The sequence below is a fragment of the Tachypleus tridentatus genome, chromosome 3, assembly GCF_004210375.1.
Source record: "Tachypleus tridentatus isolate NWPU-2018 chromosome 3, ASM421037v1, whole genome shotgun sequence".
Taxonomy (NCBI): domain Eukaryota; kingdom Metazoa; phylum Arthropoda; class Merostomata; order Xiphosura; family Limulidae; genus Tachypleus; species Tachypleus tridentatus.
Window position 1 is genome coordinate 109,679,317 of NC_134827.1, and position 23,826 is coordinate 109,703,142.

Below are 23,826 nucleotides of genomic sequence, written 5' to 3' on the forward strand. Positions count from 1 at the left end.
AGTGCAGGTGGATGATACAGATTACACGTTGAAAAGAAACACACCAGAAACCCACATCTTAATTCAAAAATGTGTTCTGTTAAAACAAAAACCCAAAATTTAAGTACAAACTTTTAATTTCTCACATTTTGAAGCATAACTTCTTTAACGTAAGGCTTCCATTACTCAACAAACATCTCAACTTCATTGGAAATCACTTAAGTTGGACGGAAGTGACAAAATATGAGGTACTTGTAGTCATGAACTGTTATTAAAGTCTGAGTAAACAAACACCTTTTTCTACCAGATTTGTATTTTTCATGAACAAGTGATAAACAATAACAATAAGAGCATTTAATAATTTTGGAGGAAGTTCAGGCTGCGAGTCCCACGGTTTGTGAACTCTTGTAGCAAAAAGGAACTCTTTAATTTGGGCCATGGGCTATGCTGTAAGAGTTGGTCAAATCCCACACCTTCATTGAAGTAGGCCAAGATCTGTTGGTGATTTCTATTGTCCAGCTATATTTTAGGCTATGATTTCAAAATTAGGAATTATTATACACACACACAGTCATTGACTCTGTAGCTTTGCAGGAAATGTTTGAAACAACAAACAAGCACCATTTTGAGAATATAAAAAACAAAATACCCAGCTGTCATTAAAGGTATCCTTTCTGATGATGCATAATAAGTATAAATATACCCAATAATTTATTGTACTCTTTTAAACATCTGTTTATTGATATTTTTTCTGTACAATGAATTACCTACCTGATTTGTTTGTTGAATTTTGCCCAGAGCTACTCTAGGGCAACCTGATTTAGAAGTGACAGGCTAAAGGAAGGGTAAGTCGTCAACACTGCCTATTGCCAGTTTTTTGGACAATGAATAGTGGGACTGTTCACCACATTGTGACGTCCTCATGACCAAAAAGGGGCAAGCATGTTTGATAATGTGATTTGAACTCATAACCCACGTGGCAAGAGTGGTGTACCCTAATCACCAGGATATGCTGGGCCTAAACTCGATTGCAAATAAAAATAATAATAGTTACTCTTTATGTCACTTTGTCAATGACTAGTTTATAACTGCCATCTAGAAACCTTTTTTTGGTTGATTGATAACCAATCAGAGAAAGAGTTGGACTTGTTACAGTACCTTATTCCAGTTGTTTCAAATATGATGCCATCTTTATCCACCAAACCATACAGCACAATTCTGCAAGGCTGGGGTTGGTTCTTGTTCAACACAGGTAATGTGCTACTTGTACTCTATCCACCAGAAATATCAAAACTTAAAATAAACCAATGAGGAATAACCAAAAAATTATATGAAAGAAATATACCAGAAAATTAGTAGAAGTCCCCCCCCTAAAGTTTGTATTTATTGTTTTGTTTAAATCCTTAAACTTTCATAAATCCAGTAGTGGATCGTATTTAAAAAATACAACAACAAATGTTTTAATTGAAAACAGTCAATTTTCAGGTATCTTCCCCAGTAGGTTTAGTGGTAATGTTACAGATTTGCAAGACTAAAATGTGGATTTTAATTTCCCATGTGCAACCCACTGTTATTCCCACCTGAATTATAATTTAAATTGTGATAACCCACAATAAGTATCTCACATTTAAACTTGTTTGTCCAACTTACCAAATGATCTAAATCTTCTTGTAAATCAGTAATATCCTCTTCATAACCAACAACACTCAAGACCTTAACACCATCAGCAAAATATAAGTAATTTATTATCTGTTATTTCATTTGTGTCCTTGATGTAAAAGTCCTGATGTACCCCGTGTGTAACATTAGTCCAGTTTGACCTCACTCCATTTATAACGACCGTCTGCTCTCTTCCATCCAACCACTCTTCTACTCAATTTTCTTTCTGTAAGAAATATTTTTGTTAAATATTTAAAGAAATTTCTTTTAAAATTTTCCACATCTGATTGGTGTCCCTAGATAACTCGGCTGTCCAACTCAAAACACTGATTGGTGTCTCTAGATAATTCAGCTGTCCAACACACAACAGATCAGTCTTGTCACATCCCTTTAATGTTTTTTGTTTTTTTAAATTGTAACTAAAATATTATTTCTTTACATCCAACAAAACATCAAACAATAATCATGTGTACTCAGATGTCCCACAGTTTCTCCTCTGTCATTTATATATTTATAGTTAACTATAAATCTAATATAGTGTTGTTTGTAGTAAGTTCCTTGAGTAATAGGTGAATCGAGTCATCTTGAAAACTTTTCACCCTCATGGTTTGACTCTAAAATTTCTCAACCTGTATGCCTGAAATCAAAATCACCCATAATTATGACATCATTAATAGCTGAAATCTTAATATCACTGTAGGGTTTCTCACTAATTTCATCAGTAACATCTGGTGGTATGTAATAAATTCACACTTTTCTCTTTGTATTCACTAATAGAACCAAAATGGATTCAATTTCTTTGCTATTATCTTTAATATCCTCGACAGGATGCAACTCACACTTTACATATGAAGCCTTTCTTTAATACTCTGTCTATTAAATAATCTGTAACCATGTATTTCAAAGAAACTTTTGCCACCAAAATCATGTGTGTTTAACCATCTTTCATTTCTTCTTATTACATCAAAATTGTCCATTCTTTTGATTGTCATCCGTTTTATTTCTTGTACTCCTAACATTACAACAGTTAAGCCTATTCTTATAACTACTTCTGCACTCATTTCTTGTGCTAAGCCTTTCAATGCCTCATATTTTTACATTTAGTCTTCCTGGCTGTCACCACTGTTTAGTTTAAAATTCCCCCTACAGCTGAGTTAATATCCTTACCAAACAAGCCAGTCCAACCCTATTTAAATGTAAACCATCCATTTCAAGAACGTGTTCTCTTCCACTGAGCTGATCCAACAAGTCTAACCAGCCTCTCTGCTCATCCTTACATACTAAGCTAAGCCTAGCATTTAACCCTAGTGATGTACTATCATTTCATCCCTATAAATAATTCCTTGACAAAATTAAGTTATGGACTTTTTCTTTAAATGTCTTTATCAACCCTTTTTACTTATTAATTAGCTCCTCTGACCTGCCTTTCCCTACATCATTAGCCCGTATGTGCATCTCTTGCTCTGTCAGTTCTGTCCACCACCTGTGCCCCTGAGTAGCACAATATAATTTCCTCCTGTTTTCCCCACAGACTATTCTGTCCACATATCTTGTCAAAGAATCACCTGTAGTTAAATCAAAGTCACAAATGACTGATTAAACAGTTTTCTTAACGTGAGAGTTGAGTGAAATATATTTTATATCAGGGCTCTCAGTGGCCAGTGATGAGAAATGTAGGATTTAAGGTGGTGTAGGCCTTGGGGCTGAACCCCTTTTGTCCTTCCCTAAATACACCACTGGTGGTAAACTCAAGAGCTTCCAAATCTCAAATTTCTGTGCAGAAAACCTGCTTTTAGTCATAAAATATAACAATTCACAGAAATACGTTTATCCACAAAACAGCGTTGTTTTCATAACTGTTTATAACCGGCGAGCTCACTGGACCAATTGTTACTAAATTTGGGATATTTTATTAGGCTACATTGAATAGCATGAAAATAACTTTATCATAATTTTGAAAACATAATGGTTACCAGAGTAGAACTTTATACTGGCAGTAATTTTCTATTTAATTTTGTAAATTACCTTATATTTTCCTATAATAATAATAAAAAACTATATTAATTAACACAAATTGTTGTATCTCATTAACACTCATTAAATGAAATGGCCATTTCATTTAAATACAAATTTATTAGCCTAATATTAATAACCTTTCAAGTTGCTCTGGGGCCTATTAGGCCCCACTTTTCGTAGGAGTGTTAAGAGAAGCCAAGGAATTTCCCGTCTACTAGTTTCCATTATCTTGTACTATTTGAAAATAAAACTAAACTGGATTGTTTAAGATATTTTTTAAGTGGTCTCTTTACTACTTTGACTAGAAATGTTTTTTTGGTTTCGAAGTTTGCACAAAACTACACGAGGGTTGCCTGCACAGGTTGTCCCTGATTTAGAAGTGACAAACAGCTAGGCAGCACCATCCACTGCCAACTCTTGGGCTACTCTTTTACTAACGAATAGGGGGATTGACTGTCACAGTATAATGCCCCCACTGCTGAAAGGGCGAGCATGTGTGGTACGGTCGCAGGATTGAAACCTCAAATTACGAGTCGAACGCCTCAACCCACCTGGCCATGCTGGGCACATCGTCCACTGAAAACCACATCTGAACTCTTAAACTGTTATATTAGATTAACAGATAAATCCATAAAATACAAAACGAATTAAAGTACTTTTTTTGGTAGAATTTTATGGGGTACTTATACAGATTTACCCAGTAAAGAAATAGTTTTTATATGATAAAAAACATGTTATATATTGTAAACATTATATTTTTATAATTACACGAGTTTTCTATATCTCAAGCCTGATAATTCCGTCATTTGCTAAAATTATCCATTGAAAAATTAATAAATAATTTACATCACAAATTTATGGCGAGTCGCGTTTATATTAGAATCTTATGTACTACAATAAACTTGTGTAATTGTTATGCCATTGAAAACATTCTAACATTATGATAAAATAAGGTAATGGTCCTTTAGTTACACGACTACAAATGAATGCGTTTCTAACACTCGATATATTACTAGGGAAATTCTGTATAAGTACCTTTAAAATTGACGGAAAGTGTATTTAAAATGTGCAAACTGAGCTATTTGCACTGGGGGTTTATCACTCTTGTTGAATTATTACACAATGCCGACGAGAAATCCCCCACTCCATAGACCATTGAGGGAAATCCAGGATTAGTTTTTGTATGAACTTTGGTTGACACATAACGTCTTCAAACAGACGATAAGTTCTATTGTTCGTAACTTCAAAATTTAAACGAACAAGTCTTAGCCATTTTTAATATTTCAAATTACTGCTTAATCCTATTCAATCATTGGCTGTAACTATTTACAAAGTTGAGTTTCATCAGTTGTTCAGACCAGGTGATGTAAACATAAGAAAGGGAGTACAAATGACTCACACATCATAATTCTTAGGCACTGGAACCTCAAATATTACACTTGGAGTTATTGATACCTGCCAGGCTTATTTGTTGACGAAGTTTACCAGAGTCGACTTTTCCATTATCTTCTGCGTGCATCAAATATCGCTTCTGTTCACTTCTGCCTTCCTTAAGCATCGATTAGCTAAGTTCTACACTTGGTCAGTCTATAAAAATCGAATCTATGTACTAACTTCGCAAACCTCGAGCGAGACGAAGGAAGATTGAATGATCTTTGAGCACACCTGGTGTTTAATAAATTCCCTAGAAATTAATTTTTCATCAAAATAACTGCTAGAATTTTGATGGCTTTTCTCGAAAAAAACATAATTTGAGAAGTAAAATCACGTTAATCACGTGAGAAACAAAACATGAATCACCACGTTTTTCATGGATGGTATTTGTTAAGAAATATTAACCCTATACTTCTAGATGGCTGAAATTGTTTTCCCTATTTTGTCTAAAGAAAAATTATTCTGAGACATGCAGAAATTAAAATTATCATTTCGTTTTTTTTCTCCACGATTTCAATGAAATACATGTTACAAAATATTAATTTTAAAATATTTTCAGTTAAAAACTGTTAATCACAACATAATTATTTGCACTTAAATTTTGAAATTTAATTTGTGGATGCGCATTTGACAACTGAATGGTGTGAAAATAATAATATTCAAAAATGCCATTCTATAACGCTTCCCTGTCACACCATATATACTCTTTCTTTCAGCTGTAGGGGCGTTACAATGTTAGGTCAGTCCCACTATACGTTGATAAAGGACTAGCCTAAGAGTTGGTGATGGGTGGTGATGACTGACTGCTTTTCCTCTATTTTTATCACTGCTAAATTAGGGCCATCTAGAGCAGGTAGCCCTAGTGTAGCTTTGCGTGAAATTCAAAAATCAAAAACCGACAATATTGTCACCGATAGTACTATTTGAATATAAAGCGATCTGGATTATTAGCAGCGCCATATTTAGTAACTTTGTGGACCCTTGAACTTAAAATCGAGGTACGATAGACCCGCCTTCAAAATTATGCTATTACATTCAAAAGAATACTACAACTTTGGATATCTCTCGCGTATTTTCACGAAATTTCGCAACTTACCAGTAAACATTACAATGTGTACTAGCGTACATAATATCACATTTTTGTACCAAGTTTTAAGATATTTTAAGTGGAAACTTCCTCGTGTATTTTTTATTTTCAAATGTTGATGCGTCGATCACTTTGTTACCTGTATTACCGACAGGTGGCAAGAGGTTGTCCACGGTCACACTGTGTCATGACTCAAGAGTTGTGGACAAGACTACGTCCGCTTCTTGGGCGATGTGAACGATAGTTGTGATGTCCAATATCCAAGAAGCCGCTGTGGTAGAAACTTATATATATGCGTGTGTGTGATGAATGAAGAAATAAAGGATTATTATTATTATTTTCAAGGAAGGAAAAGGACAACTGTCAATCCGTTTCACCTTTTCTGACGCCCATGTGTAGAAGAGTGTATAATATAAAACCACGCCCTGTTAATGTTCTCTTTATAGCACAAGTTATTACAGAATTGTGAAAAAAAAAAAAACATTGCGAGGAAAAGAGAACACAGTTGTAGTGATGTTGGAAATAAACAAAACAGAATATAAAGATTCATGTGGCCAAATAATTTTCTGCTACGCTCATATTTTCTGGTATATGTAAATATATTAAATGTACTTTCTTCCTTAGATGACAAATTTATAAGAAATACATGTGTATATCGTGTACCGTTAATTAAAGTGACTTGTTTATTGCTAACAAGAGTAACTTACATAGTAAAGTTTATCGTTCAGTTTTTATCAATAGTGATACTGGTGTGCGGTAACAAAGTGTACTAGCTTTATCTAAGAAGTAGACCAGAATTAACACCTATGGAATATGTAAGAAATGAGTTAACTGTCAAACCGACTGGAATAAACCTACTGCCGAAAGGTGGCGTGTGTGCTGTTATGCGTTTTGAAACTGTACTGGAATAAGATACAGTTCTTTCATGACGTGAGTTTTGACAGCCCAAATTAAGAATTGAACCACAAATTAATCTTTGGATGGAAATGTCCCTTCAGTAGCAGGCTTATAAGATAAAAATTAGGGTTCGATACCTACGGAGCATTTAGCTTATTGCGTGACTTTGCGCTTAAACACGAACGAAAAAAGCTTTGAGAAAAAGGTTGCATTACAGTGAGTGAATGATTAGAGTGTGACTGAACAATTAGGGTCACAAAGTGACCTTTCAACTGTATGTTATAAGTGACGCTCAATCCCACTATTCGTTGGTAAAAGAGTAGTCAAAGAGTTGGCGGTGGGTGGTGATGACTAGTTGCCTTCCCTCTAGTCTTACACTGCTAAATTAGAGACGACTAATGCAGATAGCCTTTGTGTAGCTTTGCGCGAAAATAAAAAAACAAACAAACAAGTGGCTAGATTTTTTAGGAATATCCAATGTTGAACCCCCCCCCCCCCTGTGTTCCATTTGTGTGTGAGGGTAGTAAGCAAGCGGTTGGGCATGTGTGAGAACTTGAGACAGTATGCTACCATATGGCTGTTGTAGTACATTAATACGGTGTATTATTCTGTATATTTGACTTAGGCTTGTAAATCATTGTCTCTGGTGTATTTAGGAGGTCACGGAGTTTTGAAAATTGTGGTGCTTTTTTATGACTGCTATAATATGTTAGTGTAGTGTGTTATAATTCATTTTTGTTTCTCTCCCGTAATTCTGCTTGAAATGTGTGTAAGAGGGTGAGTGGGCGCGAAGCTGTCTTGTCGGGGGATCATTTTTTTATTTTACATTTTAAAGGCAGCAATCGAAACAACAATAGAGAACAATCAAGTGAATAAAAGTTAAAAAAATCTTCCTTCTAATATAAAACTTGGAAGACTTTTTTTTCCTTCAGAAATCATATTATATAAAAATGTGTTTATATTGAAGGCCATGATATATTTAAAAAAAAAATTACACTGGTAATTATTATGGTAAATGACGTAACCTTTCGTGTCAGTTTAATTGAACAAAGGGTTATTTGTACAATATAATTTTGTTTCCTCTTTATTTAAGCCTGTAATATAGTCTTCTAAACAACAAAAAAGAAATCTCTCCATTAAGCGAACCTCTCAGGTTTCCTGTCATTTTGTCAAACTATATTGAAACGGAGAACAGATTAAATTACTATATGAATTATTGATTCGTGCTGAAAATATAAATGGCAAAAAGAGTTGCTAAACCCCCTCCCTGTCTGCACTCTAATAAACCTGTTTTGTCAAGGCCAGGCACAAAACGTTCTTACATGTGTCTCTCTACTTATAATTTGAGCAACGATGGCCGTTAGGAGGTTGACAAGGTGCCTGCAATAGGTAGTTGGTTCTTAAGAATTTCTAGGGGTCATAACATTTAAAATTCTAATTTAGATTAAAATAGTGTAGTTGAGGTCATTAGAACGCGATCTGAGGTGCTCTTTAAATCTTTATTATGTTATAATGGCCCGCCTATCAAGTTAAACCAATATTTACCTGTAATTGTGTGTCGGAGATGACTATTTAGGGTCGTGAACTTAGTTGTATGTTTCTACAAGTCTTCCTGGTAAAAGTCTAACAATAAGGCACGAGAAACAAAATTATGATTATTTCTTCGAAGCAGATTTTGAAAGCTGGACTCATAAATAAACGTCGTTTCAGCGTTAGAGATTTGTTCTAGAACAAACGTTTGAAAAGCTATTTGATAATGCAATGTGTTCGACTCGTGATATCTGTGGGTGCGCTGTTGTTAATTGCGGGTATACTTCAACTATTGGCGGCCGCAGTGCTACTACACTCGAACCACGTGGAACTCGTGGCTATTCCTGACATTTGGACAGGTTTAGCGGTAAGTATTTCTCCTGGACTCTTTGAATTTCGTATTAATGTCGTGTTAAGAGTTTAATCGATATTAATTATTATCATTAAATAAGTTTTGCATGGTTTGTTTACTTTACTTAAATAATATATTATAATGTTTTTAAGATGTATCCGAAAAGGTGAGACGTCCGACGTTTTTTTTTTTTTTATTAAGTGAATGCCTTTTGATGGATCCGTGTGTTAGTAACTGTTAGTAACACTTAATCCCCCCCCCCAAAAGAAACAACAACAAAATAAACAAACTGTCTGGTAGGTATAGACAATCGTGACTGGATAAGTAAGAGGGACCTTGTGTTGGGAAGGGCATACAAAAGTTAATTAAGGCATGGTCTCTATAGAATGTCTAAAGTTTGAGGATAGCTATGGTGTGTCCACTTTTACAAGCAATTATCCTAGCTAAGACATTTAAAAAATATTACATTTTATGAGAAAGTTTTCGTTCGAATGGTGAAACTAGAGACGGTGAGTAACGGAACTCTCGTTTCGATCAATATATTTCGAACTTAAATTTTACTTAAGTCGGGAACATTTTACAGCCAGATTCTTCTCCTCTAGTCGCAGATTAATCAATTTTGTACGATGAAACACATAGTGGACTATGTGTTAGATTGCAAATTGGTAAAATTGGTATAGAATTGCATGTTTTATGGGTTGGCTGGAAACTAAAGAGGTTGTTATTTTAGTAACTATAAACTGACGAAAATATGAATTTTTCTTAATTGTGGAGGCTTCGTGATTAATTCTTCGGGGAAAAGGTCATGACACCGAATTGACCCAGCTTGGACTATATCTGCATTATAAACTAATGACCTTTTTTTGTTGTTAGTGTGTGTAGTTAATTGTCTCGGCATTCTGGTTTGTCAGATTTCAGCAAACAGGTTTTTAAATGTCTTCGTTGTGTTCATGACCCGCCTTGACCTCTGTTGCTTTTATCTAACAATGAAAGAGATGAGAGACTGCTAGCGAATCCTTTCTGTCGGTGTATCGCCTGTTTAGGTGGACTGTTAATTTTCAACCTTCTTAGATTTGCAAGACTTGTTTGTGTCAAAATCACCTTGTAGGTATTGACTCTCCCTTAAAAGAATAAAGTGCAAGTTTCAAAAGAGGCCGTAAGCCAAGCTGGAACATCATGGTTTAAGGAATATTCTCATAAATTGCATTTTTAGCTTCATAATTTAATTTAGCTTTTTGTTTGTTAGGGGGAGCTGCTAAGGATTGGCTTTCGCAATATCTAGAAACGGATGAAAAGAAGAGAATCGGTGAAACATTGGGCTCGGTTAGTTTTAATGAACTGTTTATTGAGATATTATTGAGTAGTGATTTAGATTACAGAGGGATTCGGGGTGCGAAAAATAACACGATTGTTTATCGAGATCAGATTGATGGAATAAAGGAAGTTATGTTTGTTTATCAACGACTGAAACGCTGTAAATGAATTAGGCCTAGAGGATTTTCAGTTTACGAAGTTTTAAATGTGAAGCTAAGCCTACAACTTGCGTCAAAGTGAACTTTGTGTGTAGTATGTTATTGAAGAAATAAATTACTTGCATAAACTAGATTTCGTATTGTTTTGACCACATTTAAAAGAACAAAGACAACACTAATTATAAACTATACAATTTCTTCCCTGATTATTACTTAAGTTACAGGCGTTTTTTATACATGAAAAATATAACTAAAATATCATCGACTTAAGACGTCCAGTCTATGAAAGCGAGACTGGGTTTCTCCATCCCACAGTGAGCTTGTCTTCAATTAATATTCGTACCAGACAATCCAAACGTATTATGATAGTTTAAAAGTAGATTTTCGGTAAGGAGGGCTCGCAAAACGTTACTGTTATGGAGTATTAAAATAATTTGGATTCCAGATGTCCACTTCCAACCAGTAAGTTGTAGGCTCGTACGTTAAAACCGACTTTCGATACCCGTGAAGGGCACAGCAGCTCGTTCTGTGGCTTTAGGCTTAAAAATAAACATATATCTTTTTTGTTGTTTGAACGTTTTTTAGAATTCGCTTAAAACGTAAATTATTTCGAGTACTCGTGATGTATATTTAATAAGAGCTGAGGGTACCTGGTGACTAAATCCGATGTTTGCGTCCTGTTACTTCAAACAAAAGAGTTCATTTGTGATCATGGATGCGTTAGAAGGGTGACAGTCAATGTCCACTTCAAGCGAATAAGGATATTCCAAGAATGGTTAGTATGTTTTTGGCTAGTTGTCTTTTCCCCTTGTTTAACACTAAGAGTTGAAATGTATGTTTGGTAGATACGTTTTCATTACTTGTATAAATCGGTGTTTATTAAAACCTATTCTTTCCTGTTATTATTTATTGCGAATCCAATAACAACCTTAAGATAGAAAGTATTGTATACTTTTACCTACAATACTCCAGGTGTCTCGTAACGGTGATACTAGATTGTTGGGACATAAGGTTGTATAAAGGTTATGAGAATGAGGTGACATCTTACATTGTCGTGAAACTTAAGACGGTAGTAACCAGTGATGTAGAAATACAAGCAACTCCATATATTTTTTTTTAGTTTTTGCAATGTAGAAAATTTGTATTTAGTCGATTTATTTAAAATTGCTTGTGTATTTTGAAATAATTAAAATCGTACTAACATACATCCGTTTGTTTATTTTTTAAGTATATATCTGGAGGACTGTTAATTTGTGTCTTGAGTTCCAACAGGCAGAAATACCAGAAACAAAGTTTAGTAAGTTTTACGTTATTTTATTATCCAATGGTTTTACTGTACTTTTATTGTAACAGATAGTATTGCACGCAAAGGGCAGGGAGAAATGTTACTGGATAAGCATTTTTTTTCTTTAAAAATGTGATAACAATACTTAAAAAAAAAATCTATCTATCATAGTTGTTTAACAAATTATTAAACTTCGTACAACCAAGATAACTATAGGTGTTTGTTTGTTTTTTTTTTATACACTTTAGCAGGTATAAATTGACAGCTGTTTGAATGTTGATTTTAAGATTCTGATGGGCCCCTAATACAAAATGGCGTCTTTTAATGAGAGTGATTATGTTGGATTCCGTATGGCGATCCTAATACACGTATTAATAAATGCAGAAATTTTTATATTATTAAATAATGTATTAGATCTCGTGACTTAATAAATTGTTCCATCCATACAAACGTTTTTTCCAGGATTCCGTTCGACAAAGCCCTCTAGCGGTGTAACATGTAATGAAAGAGACCGATATATTTATTCCACTATGATCTTAGGACTTGTTACAAATCAGAAATAGCTTATGTGGCTACTTTCAAATTAGTAATTTTTTTTTGTCTGTACATTTGACTGTTTGTAATTATTTGCTAATTATACTTTCAAATTAGTAATTTTTTTTGTCTGTACATTTGACTGTTTGTAATTATTTGCTAATTATACTTTCAAATTAGTAATTTTTTTTTTTTGTCTGTACATTTGACTGTTTGTAATTATTTGCTAATTATACTTTCAAATTAGTAATTTTTTTTTGTCTGTACATTTGACTGTTTGTAATTATTTGCTAATTATACTTTCAAATTAGTAATTTTTTTTTTGTCTGTACATTTGACTGTTTGTAATTATTTGCTAATTATACTTTCAAATTAGTAATTTTTTTTTGTCTGTACATTTGACTGTTTGTAATTATTTGCTAATTATACTTTCAAATTAGTAATTTTTTTTTGTCTGTACATTTGACTGTTTGTAATTATTTGCTAATTATACTTTCAAATTAGTAATTTTTTTTTGTCTGTACATTTGACTGTTTGTAATTATTTGCTAATTATACTTTCAAATTAGTAATTTTTTTTTGTCTGTACATTTGACTGTTTGTAATTATTTGCTAATTATACTTTCAAATTAGTAATTTTTTTTTTGTCTGTACATTTGACTGTTTGTAATTATTTGCTAATTATACTTTCAAATTAGTAATTTTTTTTTTGTCTGTACATTTGACTGTTTGTAATTATTTGCTAATTATACTTTCAAATTAGTAATTTTTTTTTTTGTCTGTACATTTGACTGTTTGTAATTATTTGCTAATTATACTTTCAAATTAGTAATTTTTTTTTGTCTGTACATTTGACTGTTTGTAATTATTTGCTAATTATACTTTCAAATTAGTAATTTTTTTTTTGTCTGTACATTTGACTGTTTGTAATTATTTGCTAATTATACTTTCAAATTAGTAATTTTTTTTTGTCTGTACATTTGACTGTTTGTAATTATTTGCTAATTATACTTTCAAATTAGTAATTTTTTTTTGTCTGTACATTTGACTGTTTGTAATTATTTGCTAATTATACTTTCAAATTAGTAATTTTTTTTTGTCTGTACATTTGACTGTTTGTAATTATTTGCTAATTATACTTTCAAATTAGTAATTTTTTTTTGTCTGTACATTTGACTGTTTGTAATTATTTGCTAATTATACTTTCAAATTAGTAATTTTTTTTTTTGTCTGTACATTTGACTGTTTGTAATTATTTGCTAATTATACTTTCAAATTAGTAATTTTTTTTTGTCTGTACATTTGACTGTTTGTAATTATTTGCTAATTATACTTTCAAATTAGTAATTTTTTTTTGTCTGTACATTTGACTGTTTGTAATTATTTGCTAATTATACTTTCAAATTAGTAATTTTTTTTTTGTCTGTACATTTGACTGTTTGTAATTATTTGCTAATTATACTTTCAAATTAGTAATTTTTTTTTGTCTGTACATTTGACTGTTTGTAATTATTTGCTAATTATACTTTCAAATTAGTAATTTTTTTTTTTGTCTGTACATTTGACTGTTTGTAATTATTTGCTAATTATACTTTCAAATTAGTAATTTTTTTTTTTGTCTGTACATTTGACTGTTTGTAATTATTTGCTAATTATACTTTCAAATTAGTAATTTTTTTTTTTTTTGTCTGTACATTTGACTGTTTGTAATTATTTGCTAATTATACTTTCAAATTAGTAATTTTTTTTTTTGTCTGTACATTTGACTGTTTGTAATTATTTGCTAATTATACTTTCAAATTAGTAATTTTTTTTTTTGTCTGTACATTTGACTGTTTGTAATTATTTGCTAATTATACTTTCAAATTAGTAATTTTTTTTGTCTGTACATTTGACTGTTTGTAATTATTTGCTAATTATACTTTCAAATTAGTAATTTTTTTTTTTGTCTGTACATTTGACTGTTTGTAATTATTTGCTAATTATACTTTCAAATTAGTAATTTTTTTTTTGTCTGTACATTTGACTGTTTGTAATTATTTGCTAATTATACTTTCAAATTAGTAATTTTTTTTTTGTCTGTACATTTGACTGTTTGTAATTATTTGCTAATTATACTTTCAAATTAGTAATTTTTTTTGTCTGTACATTTGACTGTTTGTAATTATTTGCTAATTATACTTTCAAATTAGTAATTTTTTTTTTGTCTGTACATTTGACTGTTTGTAATTATTTGCTAATTATACTTTCAAATTAGTAATTTTTTTTTTTGTCTGTACATTTGACTGTTTGTAATTATTTGCTAATTATACTTTCAAATTAGTAATTTTTTTTTTTGTCTGTACATTTGACTGTTTGTAATTATTTGCTAATTATACTTTCAAATTAGTAATTTTTTTTTTTTGTCTGTACATTTGACTGTTTGTAATTATCTGCTAATTACCTCTGATTTAAACATAATGACATCTCTTAACAGGGCAACAGAAATTCAAAGTACTAACGGACGATGGTCTGTCCTGTCCAGGGTTCAGGTTAACTGTCTTGGTGATATGAAAGCGGATCACATTACTGCCGACTACACGCTGTAAGACCGATAGCCATGTTGTTGTGCCCGACAGGCTTTAACCCATCCTAACTATACACCACTGAAACGTCCAAATGTTCAGGAACGTTTCACTATCAGTCTCGAATATTTTCCACTGCTATTCAAACTGTTAATTGAAACGTATATAAAGTTCTCTATCACTTGATTTATATAAAAGTTAACAGTAATTCATGACTGTGTTTCGTTATGGCTCGAGTATGGGGGAACACCCATTATTTCAGGTTAGCATGGTACAAGTTCAGGCTTCAGCTAATTGTATTGGAACATGGCGTTACGGTCAAGCCCACTATTTGTTGTTAAGAGTGGGTGGTGGGTGGCAATGACTAGTTGCTTTCCTCTAGTTTTAGACTGCAAAATTAGGGACGGCCAGTGCAAATAACTCTCGAGTAGCTTTGCGCGAAATTGAAATAAACCATAAACGAATATGGATGTTGATGAACGTCTAGATAAATTATCCAAGCAAAATTAATGGTGGATAAATGAAAATTATGATAAGTGTTAAACTTTAGAAGTTTTAAAGATGGTACGATAGATATACCTCGATTAACTTTGTGCGAATTTCAACAAACTTTTATGAACATCCCTCACTGGCCCGACTGCAAGTTTAAGAGCTTATAATGATACAAATAATCAAGTTTGGATAGTCGTGTTGTTAGCAGCACATTGTGCAGCTTTGTGTTTCATAACAAACTTCTTAACCCCAATCATCCACGACAATGTGTTTAAATGCTAAAGAACACTTGTGATTTAAACACACTACACTTGTAGTCTCGGCAGTTTCGCGAGATTCCGTTAGTTAGTAGCGCAAATGCATATTTACGTCACAGTAGGTACGTCGTCACTTCAGTTTTCGTTGAGTTTCGTGTACGTATTTTCGTTCTGCGATTTGAAGAAAATTTTACCAAACAAAGCGGCTGTTGATTTATATTTTTGCATTCGAGATCTCGAAATTTGTAAAATCCAAAAGGTCTACGAGTAGTTAATGTAGATTCGTGCTTCTTAATTTTTCTTGTTTTTGTATATAATTAATATAATTTTTATTGTAGAGGCACTTGATGTTGGCTATGCAAGCAAGTATGGTGACAGTAGGTGTCATCCATCTAGTTATCTTATGTTTTGGAGAAGGTTTTTTGTCACAATACCCGAGGGGCCAGTTTCTCTTAGGGAAACATCGAATCTTCTCTTACGGTAAGTGTGTCTTAACCCTGAATATGACATAAAAAGGTTAAAACGTTGTTCTGTACTTTATTTTAATTAATGTTCTAATATTCATACCAGCTGTCTTTTAGAATATATCGTTTCAAGTGAGTTTCTCGTCATCATGAATGTTAACCCTAAAGTTACTGACTTGATTTGTATCTGCTATTGATGTGGTTGACATTTTACACCATATCAACTTGCTTTGTGTTTTCGTCAGTCAAACAACTTAGCGAAATAGTTTAGTTTTTCTCTAAATTTTAACAACTAAGCAAAGAAAATAACTTTAATCAATGATGATTTCACAAACCGCACGCACGCACGGGAAATTCCAGTTATAATTAATGGAATGAAATGTAACATCGAGTTTTTTATTTCTAATTTGTACTAGTTAGGGCCTATTGGCGAATAGACGCGGACTCGGGACAGTTCGGTGCATAAATAATTATGGGTGTTAAACCTGACGCTGTTCAAATGGACACCTCTCCATAACACCAGAATTACATAATGTAATCGGTCGGTTATTTGATCACTGTTGGTAGATCCGCTAAGAATCGTTTCCGTACTAAAATTCTGAGACCTCTGTCCGATGTTTGTTTGCCCTAAAGGAGGGGGGGATATAAAATGTCTTTGTAGACCGGCCTGTTGAAGATTCCGTACCATTCATTAAATGACACAGCGTGATTTTATCTTTTCTTCTAATCACAAACTGCAGAGTTCTCGTTTTCACTGTTTCGAGCTATGGATTGTGTAGAATTGTTAACTTTAACTGAAAATAAAAAAATTAGTCAAATTCAGTTTCGTGCAAAGTTTTAAATTCCGTGGAGACGGAATAAGATGAACTTTCGTTAATTACCTTCTGAAACCTTGTGGGGAAATTTCTTTTTATGATTTAGTGCTGCCATCTATACATGCAATATACAAACAATGTGTTATAGATTCGAATAATTTCTAAAGCTACCTACTAAACGTTGTTTTCGACATTTCTTGGTTACTCGTAATTGTTTTGTCAAGGTAACTGGGTTTATGGAATGTTCAAAACTCTCAGTTGGTGAAAGTTCGTTGTTTTTGGTGAGCGGAGCATATGTGACGTATTTTCGCCGTATCTACAACGATATTAATTGCTGTACATCTTGATCAGTGAGCTATTATGAACGTTATAAGGACATGATCTACCGCATACACCTTGCCGCGCCAAACGCTATTCTGGTGATGACGTATCTTGTATACACATTTGTATTTTGGCACCCTGTAAAATAGAAATGAGTAGTTTAAGTGCCTTTAACCCCAAAAGTTAGAGCCAATACCTCGACTCGTAAAATAAACTTGTAGATGCTAGATACAAGATGGTTTATCCATCCCAACAACTTCAGAATAATATTTTTGTTATTAGTAAATATAAAAATATAAAAAATCATAACATAAAGCGACATCTGTTGGATATTCCCGATAATTAGATACCCAGCGTGACAGCCTGCATAATAAATTAATTGTCGATACTTAAGCTTTTAGTTTGTTTGTTTTTAACTGTAAATCAAACCTTGATATAAGTTTAAATGAAAATTTAATTAACGTTTACCCTGTAAACGAACTCTGTTAGGGCGCATGTATTTTTTTAAGCTGTTTTACGCCAGATAACAATGTAAACTTTCAAAGTGACCCGAAGTATGTTTAAATGTGATACGTTAAATAAACAAAACAATGCATTCTGTCCTCTACTGTTTTTGAATGAAGTGTATGAGTTTTAAACGTAGATTGTTTTTAATATAAATGTATTTTATATTACCCGCGACTGCTGAGTTAGGCTTACATAACGAGTTACACTGTAGATGTTTTGGTGATAAAGACAGCTCCTTTCTTTCACTGAAAGGTAAACTTTACACATAATCTGAAGTTACTGAATATACTGTGTATTAAAACCCTTATAATTCTAAGGATTCGAATACAATTTTGTTTCAGCTTTCATTTTGTCACTGGGCGTCTCACTGGCCACTTTGTTTTGTACTGTTCTTTGTTTCTCTTATTTGTCTTACCAGCTAGTCAAGAAAACACGTGACTTACGGCATGTGATGGATGCGGTAGGTTTTGGTTTTTATTCACTACTCTTAATGATCGTGTAAATGTTTTGACGAAATTATTACTTTAATTTCTCATTTAATTTTAAACGTACCATCTTGGGTGGAAAATTAAAATATGACACAACTTACATTTTGTGGGAATAAAAGTATTGTACAACACAATCCTTCAGTTAACATTTAGGCTTCACTAAACACCCGAGATTCATTACAGTCGCTAAAAACAAACAATTCTGAACATTGTTTGCGAATAAAACCAAGTAATAAGTGTAATTGTTTATGGGTTGAGTCGCTAGTACAACTGTAGGAAAGTCCCTTTTTGTGGACGTTTGGAAGTCGTAAGAAAACTGTTAACTAACTTAATGTTGTATTGAATGTAGTATCACTGTATTAGCACAAATTAATGTTGTATTGAATGTAGTATCACTGTATTAGCACTAAGCTTTCATTCCTCAAGATTGTTTCTTTGAATTTCTTGCAAAGCTACGCGAGAGCTATCTGCGCTTTCCTTAAGTTTCACCAGTACTTCGTTTAACGTGGTTATAATTATATAATGTTTGAAATAATGATTGGCCATTTTGTTGAATGTTTTCTTTATTTTCCGCTGAAAACTAGTTTAAGTAATGAAACTACAAAACTAGTAATTGTGTGTGGGGAGGGGGGGAATGGTGTAGAATGAAAGTCAAAACTAGGGCTAACATGAAAAGTCGTTCTTTTGTTTCAATGTGTTAAATTATCAATGTTTTACCATTTTAAGTTTTTTTTTTTTTTTATCTACTTGGATATCTTGTAGTCACCGCAAAGTCCTTACGAGTGGGTGTTTTCTTCCAAATCGGAAACATCTGATAGGACTGAAGACGATGAATGTGATAGTGAAAGGTCAACAAATACGCATTTTTCTCTCTCGGATGAGTCTATGAATTGGTTAAAAACTTTAGAAAATCGGAAAAGTAGTGTTTCTACATTTGGGAAGCCAATTTATAAGCCATTATATACAACTTCGTTTAAAATATCTAAATTTAACACGATAGAGTCTCGAGTGCAGACGACGCCATCACGCATAGGAGTACAGAGTCATCTACACACAGACATCGTAAACGGAAGAAATAATTCTGAAAATGTTCAAACCGATAATGATGGAAAACTCTTTCAACCATCGCCGTTTGTTTCTAACGAGAACTACTGTCAGTCGACTTTTAAGTGGAGTGCAGTGGAACAGCCAAATCTTTCACGCGAAATTCTTTCTTATTTAAATGAGGGTAAGAGCACAACAACTAATGTAATAGAAAAGTGTCTTTCAACAAAGAAACCGTCTCCAAATAAAATTCATTCCGAATTGTATAGTTTGACAGAAAAAGGCAGCACGTGTCCTGTGTATGATTCGGCAGAAACTTGTCATGTGATTTCGGATGCTCATCTTCAGGGTAACGAAGGTTGTGGTTCAGAGCGACAGGGGGAGCTGGAAGCACTCGACTGTTCGTATGACACGGAAGATAACTGGTCAGAAAGCCATGAAGATCATGAGTTAAATGACTCGAGATGGTTAACAGTAAGCTCAAGTTATAGTTTAGCACCAGAGGGACGACGAGGTAAGTTAGATAGAGAACGTTCTAGAAAACGTACCATGCTTCTTTTATGTACGTGTATTATTGGTTAGAATATTTCATTTCCATAACTTAATTTTGTATGAAATAAAGGTCGAGCATGACAAAGTAGTCAGCCCGCCATGGCCTGGTGGGTTAAGGCGTTCGACTCGTAATCTGAGGTTCGCGGGTTCGAATACCCGTCGTACCAAACATGCTCGCCCTTTCAGCTGTGGGGCGTTATAATGTTACGATCAGTCCCACTATTCGTTAGTAAAGTAGCCCAAGAGTTGACAGATGGTGATGACTAGCTGCCTTCCCTCTAGTCTTACACTGCTAAATTAGGGACGGCTAGTACAGATAGCCCTGGTGTAGCTTTACGCGAAAAAAAAAATGAAACCATTGCAGCATCACTCTCCGCATACTAGCTTACAGATGGTACAATTCTTGCTTATTATACGATTGGTGGCCAAATTCCCTTTATTCGGCTGGAGTAACCCACGTGTTGCTAACTGACCAACAGTATTTACTGCCTTCCCTGTAGTCTCTGTTCAAAATTAGAGATGCCTGAACAAGACACCTTGTATGACTTAGCTCAAGCATCTAGAAAGTCTCATTAAATTTTAAATCCACAGTAATATTTAACTGTATGCGATTTAAATATACACAAGTTAACCTTTGGTTTTTCTGAACAGTAACTTTGTTCTTGATCGTAAGGAAACTATTCATCGGGTCTCAAGCGAACAGCGCCGCCCTGGTGGGTTCTAAGACAACTTTAAGAGAGTCCCACACTGGGACAATGGATTTACAATGCTACAATCGGGGGTTCGATTTCACTTGGTTGACACAGCAGATAGTACGATGTGGCATTTCACGTTTCGAGACAGACAGAGTATAAAGATAGTTTGTTATACTGAAAACGATTGTTCTATGGAGGCTATTAACTTTGATCAACCTTTTAGTGTATTATTCAATCAGTTCTTACAGTTTGTAGAGATAATGTTATCGCGAAGGGCCACCTAATGGTCTTAGAGGTTGTTGTAGCACTCGCGGTTAGGGTTATGTAGGTAAATGGTATATAGGGGAGCATGGTATTGTTAGATTAACAAAAACACACCAAAAACTTATGGCTAAAATCCAAGGTCAGATTCCTATCGGTGGACAGGAATGGTAACTAACCATTCATGCACATCTGGAGTCGTGCATGCTTATATACCTCCAGTATCGTTCATAATATTTAGCCTTTATAAAATACATTGCAATGTGTCCACGTGTCCGTCGTTATCAATGAAGACGGACCATTATTGGAAGTACAATGAGGATTAGTATTCCACATACATCCACTAAGTCTGATCAAAATCCTCTTATGTTTGACTGAGTTGTGGCGAAAATAGTGGGGAAAATCTGTATCCATGTTAAGGGTCGGTGATTTTTTTAAAAATTCTCTTGACTTTGCTATGACCTTCTAAAAACTACACGTTTCTAATTTGGATCATAGTCCATACTTATACCAACATTGGTCCAAATCCGTTCAGCTGTTTCCAAGAAGTCTTTACCTACGTATGTAGGTAGGTGAACACGTGGAGTATTTTTAAGTATTTTGTACAACAGCGTCAGTGAGGTTAAAATGGATACATGTACGACCTATCCAGTTACTACTGGGTAACCACTGGACAGGAACAAGGAAGTACTTGTATAAATCTGTCAAGTTAATTTTAACTTGAAATTCCACGTAGGTTTTGTTTTGTGTGACGAAACGTGGAAACTATACAAATATAACTGTACATTCTGTTGTTCCTCCATGTAACTACTTCGCAGGATGTGGGTGGATCTTCCAAATTGGTATGTAGGTTCGTTAGGCTCGTGCGATGGTACAATCAGTTTTGTTTTGGTGGTTTTCAGTTTTTTAACATTACTTCGTCACCTGTAGATGGATCCTTATACGATATTTAGTTTTCGTTTTTTTTTTTTAATTTCGCACAAAGCTACACAAGGACTATCTGCGTTAGCCGTCCCTAATTTAGCAGTGTAAGACTAGAGGGAAGGTAGTTGTCATTACCCACCGCCAACTCTTGGGTTACTCTTTTAGCAACTAATATTGCGATTGATTAATCGTAACATTATAACGCCTCCTCGGCTGAAAGGGCGAGCATGTATGGAGTGACAAGGATTCGAACATGCAGCTCTCGGATCACTAGTCGAGCACCCTAACCACCCATGCTAGGCTCTCTAAGTATAGTTTAGAAGTTCGTGGGAAATTTCACAAATGTTTATTTTTTATTGTTTGTATTTTACACATTTGTCATAAACGGTTTTCACAATTGTATACAATAGAAGTAACTTTTGAGGTAACTTTTCATTAGTCGTGAATTTACATGACTTTCGTCCAAAGACGGGCACAAGTTAGTATATCGCTACAATAATCTTTTATATTTAACGTAAGTCGTATTTTATTCAGTGGTATTTAGTCGTCGACAAGCCAGTCGTCGGTTGTCGAATAGTAGACGATCGCATAACCGATGTTTCATCGAACTTCACGATGAAGATTCTCTAGTCAAGTTGTCTGCTTTAGAGTTGGTTGCCAGGCACTACAGAATATCGTCTATCCTGAGGGTAAGTAATTAGTCTAATTCTGCTAACACTGTTTCCTCGTGCGAGGATGTTCGTTAATTAGGAAAACCTTAAGTTCTGGTACTCCATTTTATGACTAAATATTTTATACGTACGTAATTGAACCTTAAAAGTGTCGTTAAAACGAAAATAAGTTGAAGTAAAATTTGTAAATATTTTTCGAACTTTTTTTGGTTTATATTATGTCAATAGAGGGCAGGGCAATCGCTGATATTTTGTTTGCTATAGGACTCTCGGAGGATTAATGGAGAACTCGAGGTGCTGAAAAGGAGAGACTTGGGTTACATTAAAGGACGTGGAACGTGTAGGGGTGACCTGTACTTGTAGCCAATTTTTTTTTTTTTTGATATTTGTTTACGATTTTTTTTTCCATTCATGTTTTACATGGATTTTTTTTTTTTCTTGTTGGAATGTAAACAAGTTGTTTTTAAATGAACTTTACCAAAAAATAAGTCATCGTTGATGGCATAATATCTATCGTTAAGAAACTAAGTCCAGAAACACCTTCTTAGTTGTATTAAGACGAAACTGAGTCGTTGCAGTTAAACTGGTAAAACTGTTGTTTAAAATAAAAGCATGTATATATTTTGGGCCTAAACTATTAAAATAAAAGTATAGAGAAGAGCAAGTCAAGTTAAGCCTACTTTTTCTGACTATAATTTAACAAACAAACTGTTAATTTCGTGGTGAGAAGCTGTAAAGATTAAATGTAAGGTTAAAGGTTACCGTGAATTAGTGACAGCCACGTTCAGTACAATGTCCCCTAAAGCGTATTATGATTACTACATAACCTTTGGTGTTGAATATTGAGACGTACTTGATGCTTTTTGTTTCGTAAAAGTTTCAAATTTTGACAAATACGATTGTTACGTGGGTGGAAAATATGAAGAGGACGTATTCCAAGAACTAACTATAAATATAGTTTTTACAAGAAAACAATTGTATTGAAGCACAGGTTCGTTCAGCCATCTTGCTTCTTACTGTGTGGGGATAAAGTGGAGAGGTTTGTCTCTTACAAACATCTTCACAAAGCTATTCGTTCTGCATCTGTTTCACGAGAGTGCATACGTTACGGACAAAACTCTTCAAAACGTTTTTGGGTTTGTCAGAATAAAACTGAAACAACTGTAGTAATTACAAGTAAAGGTTAATAAACCAATGGCAACATGCAATGGAAAGTTACCAGTTAGGAGTTTAAATTTTGTATATATTTTTTTGGTCAGTTGTTTTTAATCAAAAGTTTCGATAAATATCGTTTACTTTGAGAAACAACAGAAAGATGTAAAAGTGTCGTCTTCTATTTCGTGAACCATGTTCACGTGTTTATAGTTTGGGTGTAACCTAACATCGGTAACTCCTGTTGTATCGTAGTCTCTGCAAATAAGATACGATCAGTAATCTTTATTAACGTTGTGTAAACTGCAGCTGTATACAACGCTTATTTGTAACTCGCTGAACGGAGGTGTAAGTTTTTTTTTTTTTTTATTTTAC

At 33.7% G+C, this 23,826-nt stretch overlaps 1 protein-coding gene and 1 long non-coding RNA gene across 5 annotated transcripts; one reads left to right on the plus strand and one right to left on the minus strand.

Moving 5' to 3' along the window:
• Nucleotides 1–15: 15 nt before the first annotated feature.
• LOC143247734 (uncharacterized) lies at nt 16–5,293 on the minus strand. Of its 3 annotated transcripts, none has more exons than XR_013026687.1 (3): nt 5,054–5,293; nt 1,630–1,864; nt 16–1,239 (listed from the first exon to the last, which is right to left on the minus strand). It is a non-coding gene; the product is annotated as an uncharacterized LOC143247734 (long non-coding RNA). The 3 variants fall into 3 exon arrangements; XR_013026686.1 differs by having other exon boundaries at nt 4,690–5,293; XR_013026685.1 differs by lacking the exon at nt 16–1,239 and having other exon boundaries at nt 1,705–1,864; nt 5,110–5,293.
• A 3,042-nt stretch (nt 5,294–8,335) lies between these two features.
• Nucleotides 8,336–23,298, plus strand: LOC143247735 (uncharacterized). 2 transcript variants are annotated; one of them, XM_076496157.1, is made up of 8 exons: nt 8,831–8,969; nt 10,201–11,201; nt 11,655–11,723; nt 15,896–16,037; nt 18,006–18,124; nt 18,915–19,710; nt 22,163–22,317; nt 22,564–23,298. In XM_076496157.1, exons 2-8 carry the CDS (start codon nt 11,199–11,201, stop codon nt 22,660–22,662), a joined length of 1,383 nt encoding a protein of 460 aa, XP_076352272.1. In that variant the 5' UTR covers nt 8,831–8,969; nt 10,201–11,198; the 3' UTR covers nt 22,663–23,298. The 2 variants fall into 2 exon arrangements, with proteins under 2 accessions (XP_076352271.1, XP_076352272.1); XM_076496156.1 differs by lacking the exon at nt 10,201–11,201 and having other exon boundaries at nt 8,336–8,969.
• The last annotated feature ends 528 nt before the right edge of the window (nt 23,299–23,826 follow it).

Coding starts and splice junctions, on each gene's coding strand:
- LOC143247735 (XM_076496156.1), top strand. CDS start 8,829: ATGCAATGTGTTCGACTCGTGATATCTGTGGGTGCGCTGTTGTTAATT. Junction 16,038..18,005: donor ACATCGAATCTTCTCTTACG/GTAAGTGTGTCT, acceptor ATTTTGTTTCAG/CTTTCATTTTGTCACTGGGC. Junction 18,125..18,914: donor TACGGCATGTGATGGATGCG/GTAGGTTTTGGT, acceptor GATATCTTGTAG/TCACCGCAAAGTCCTTACGA.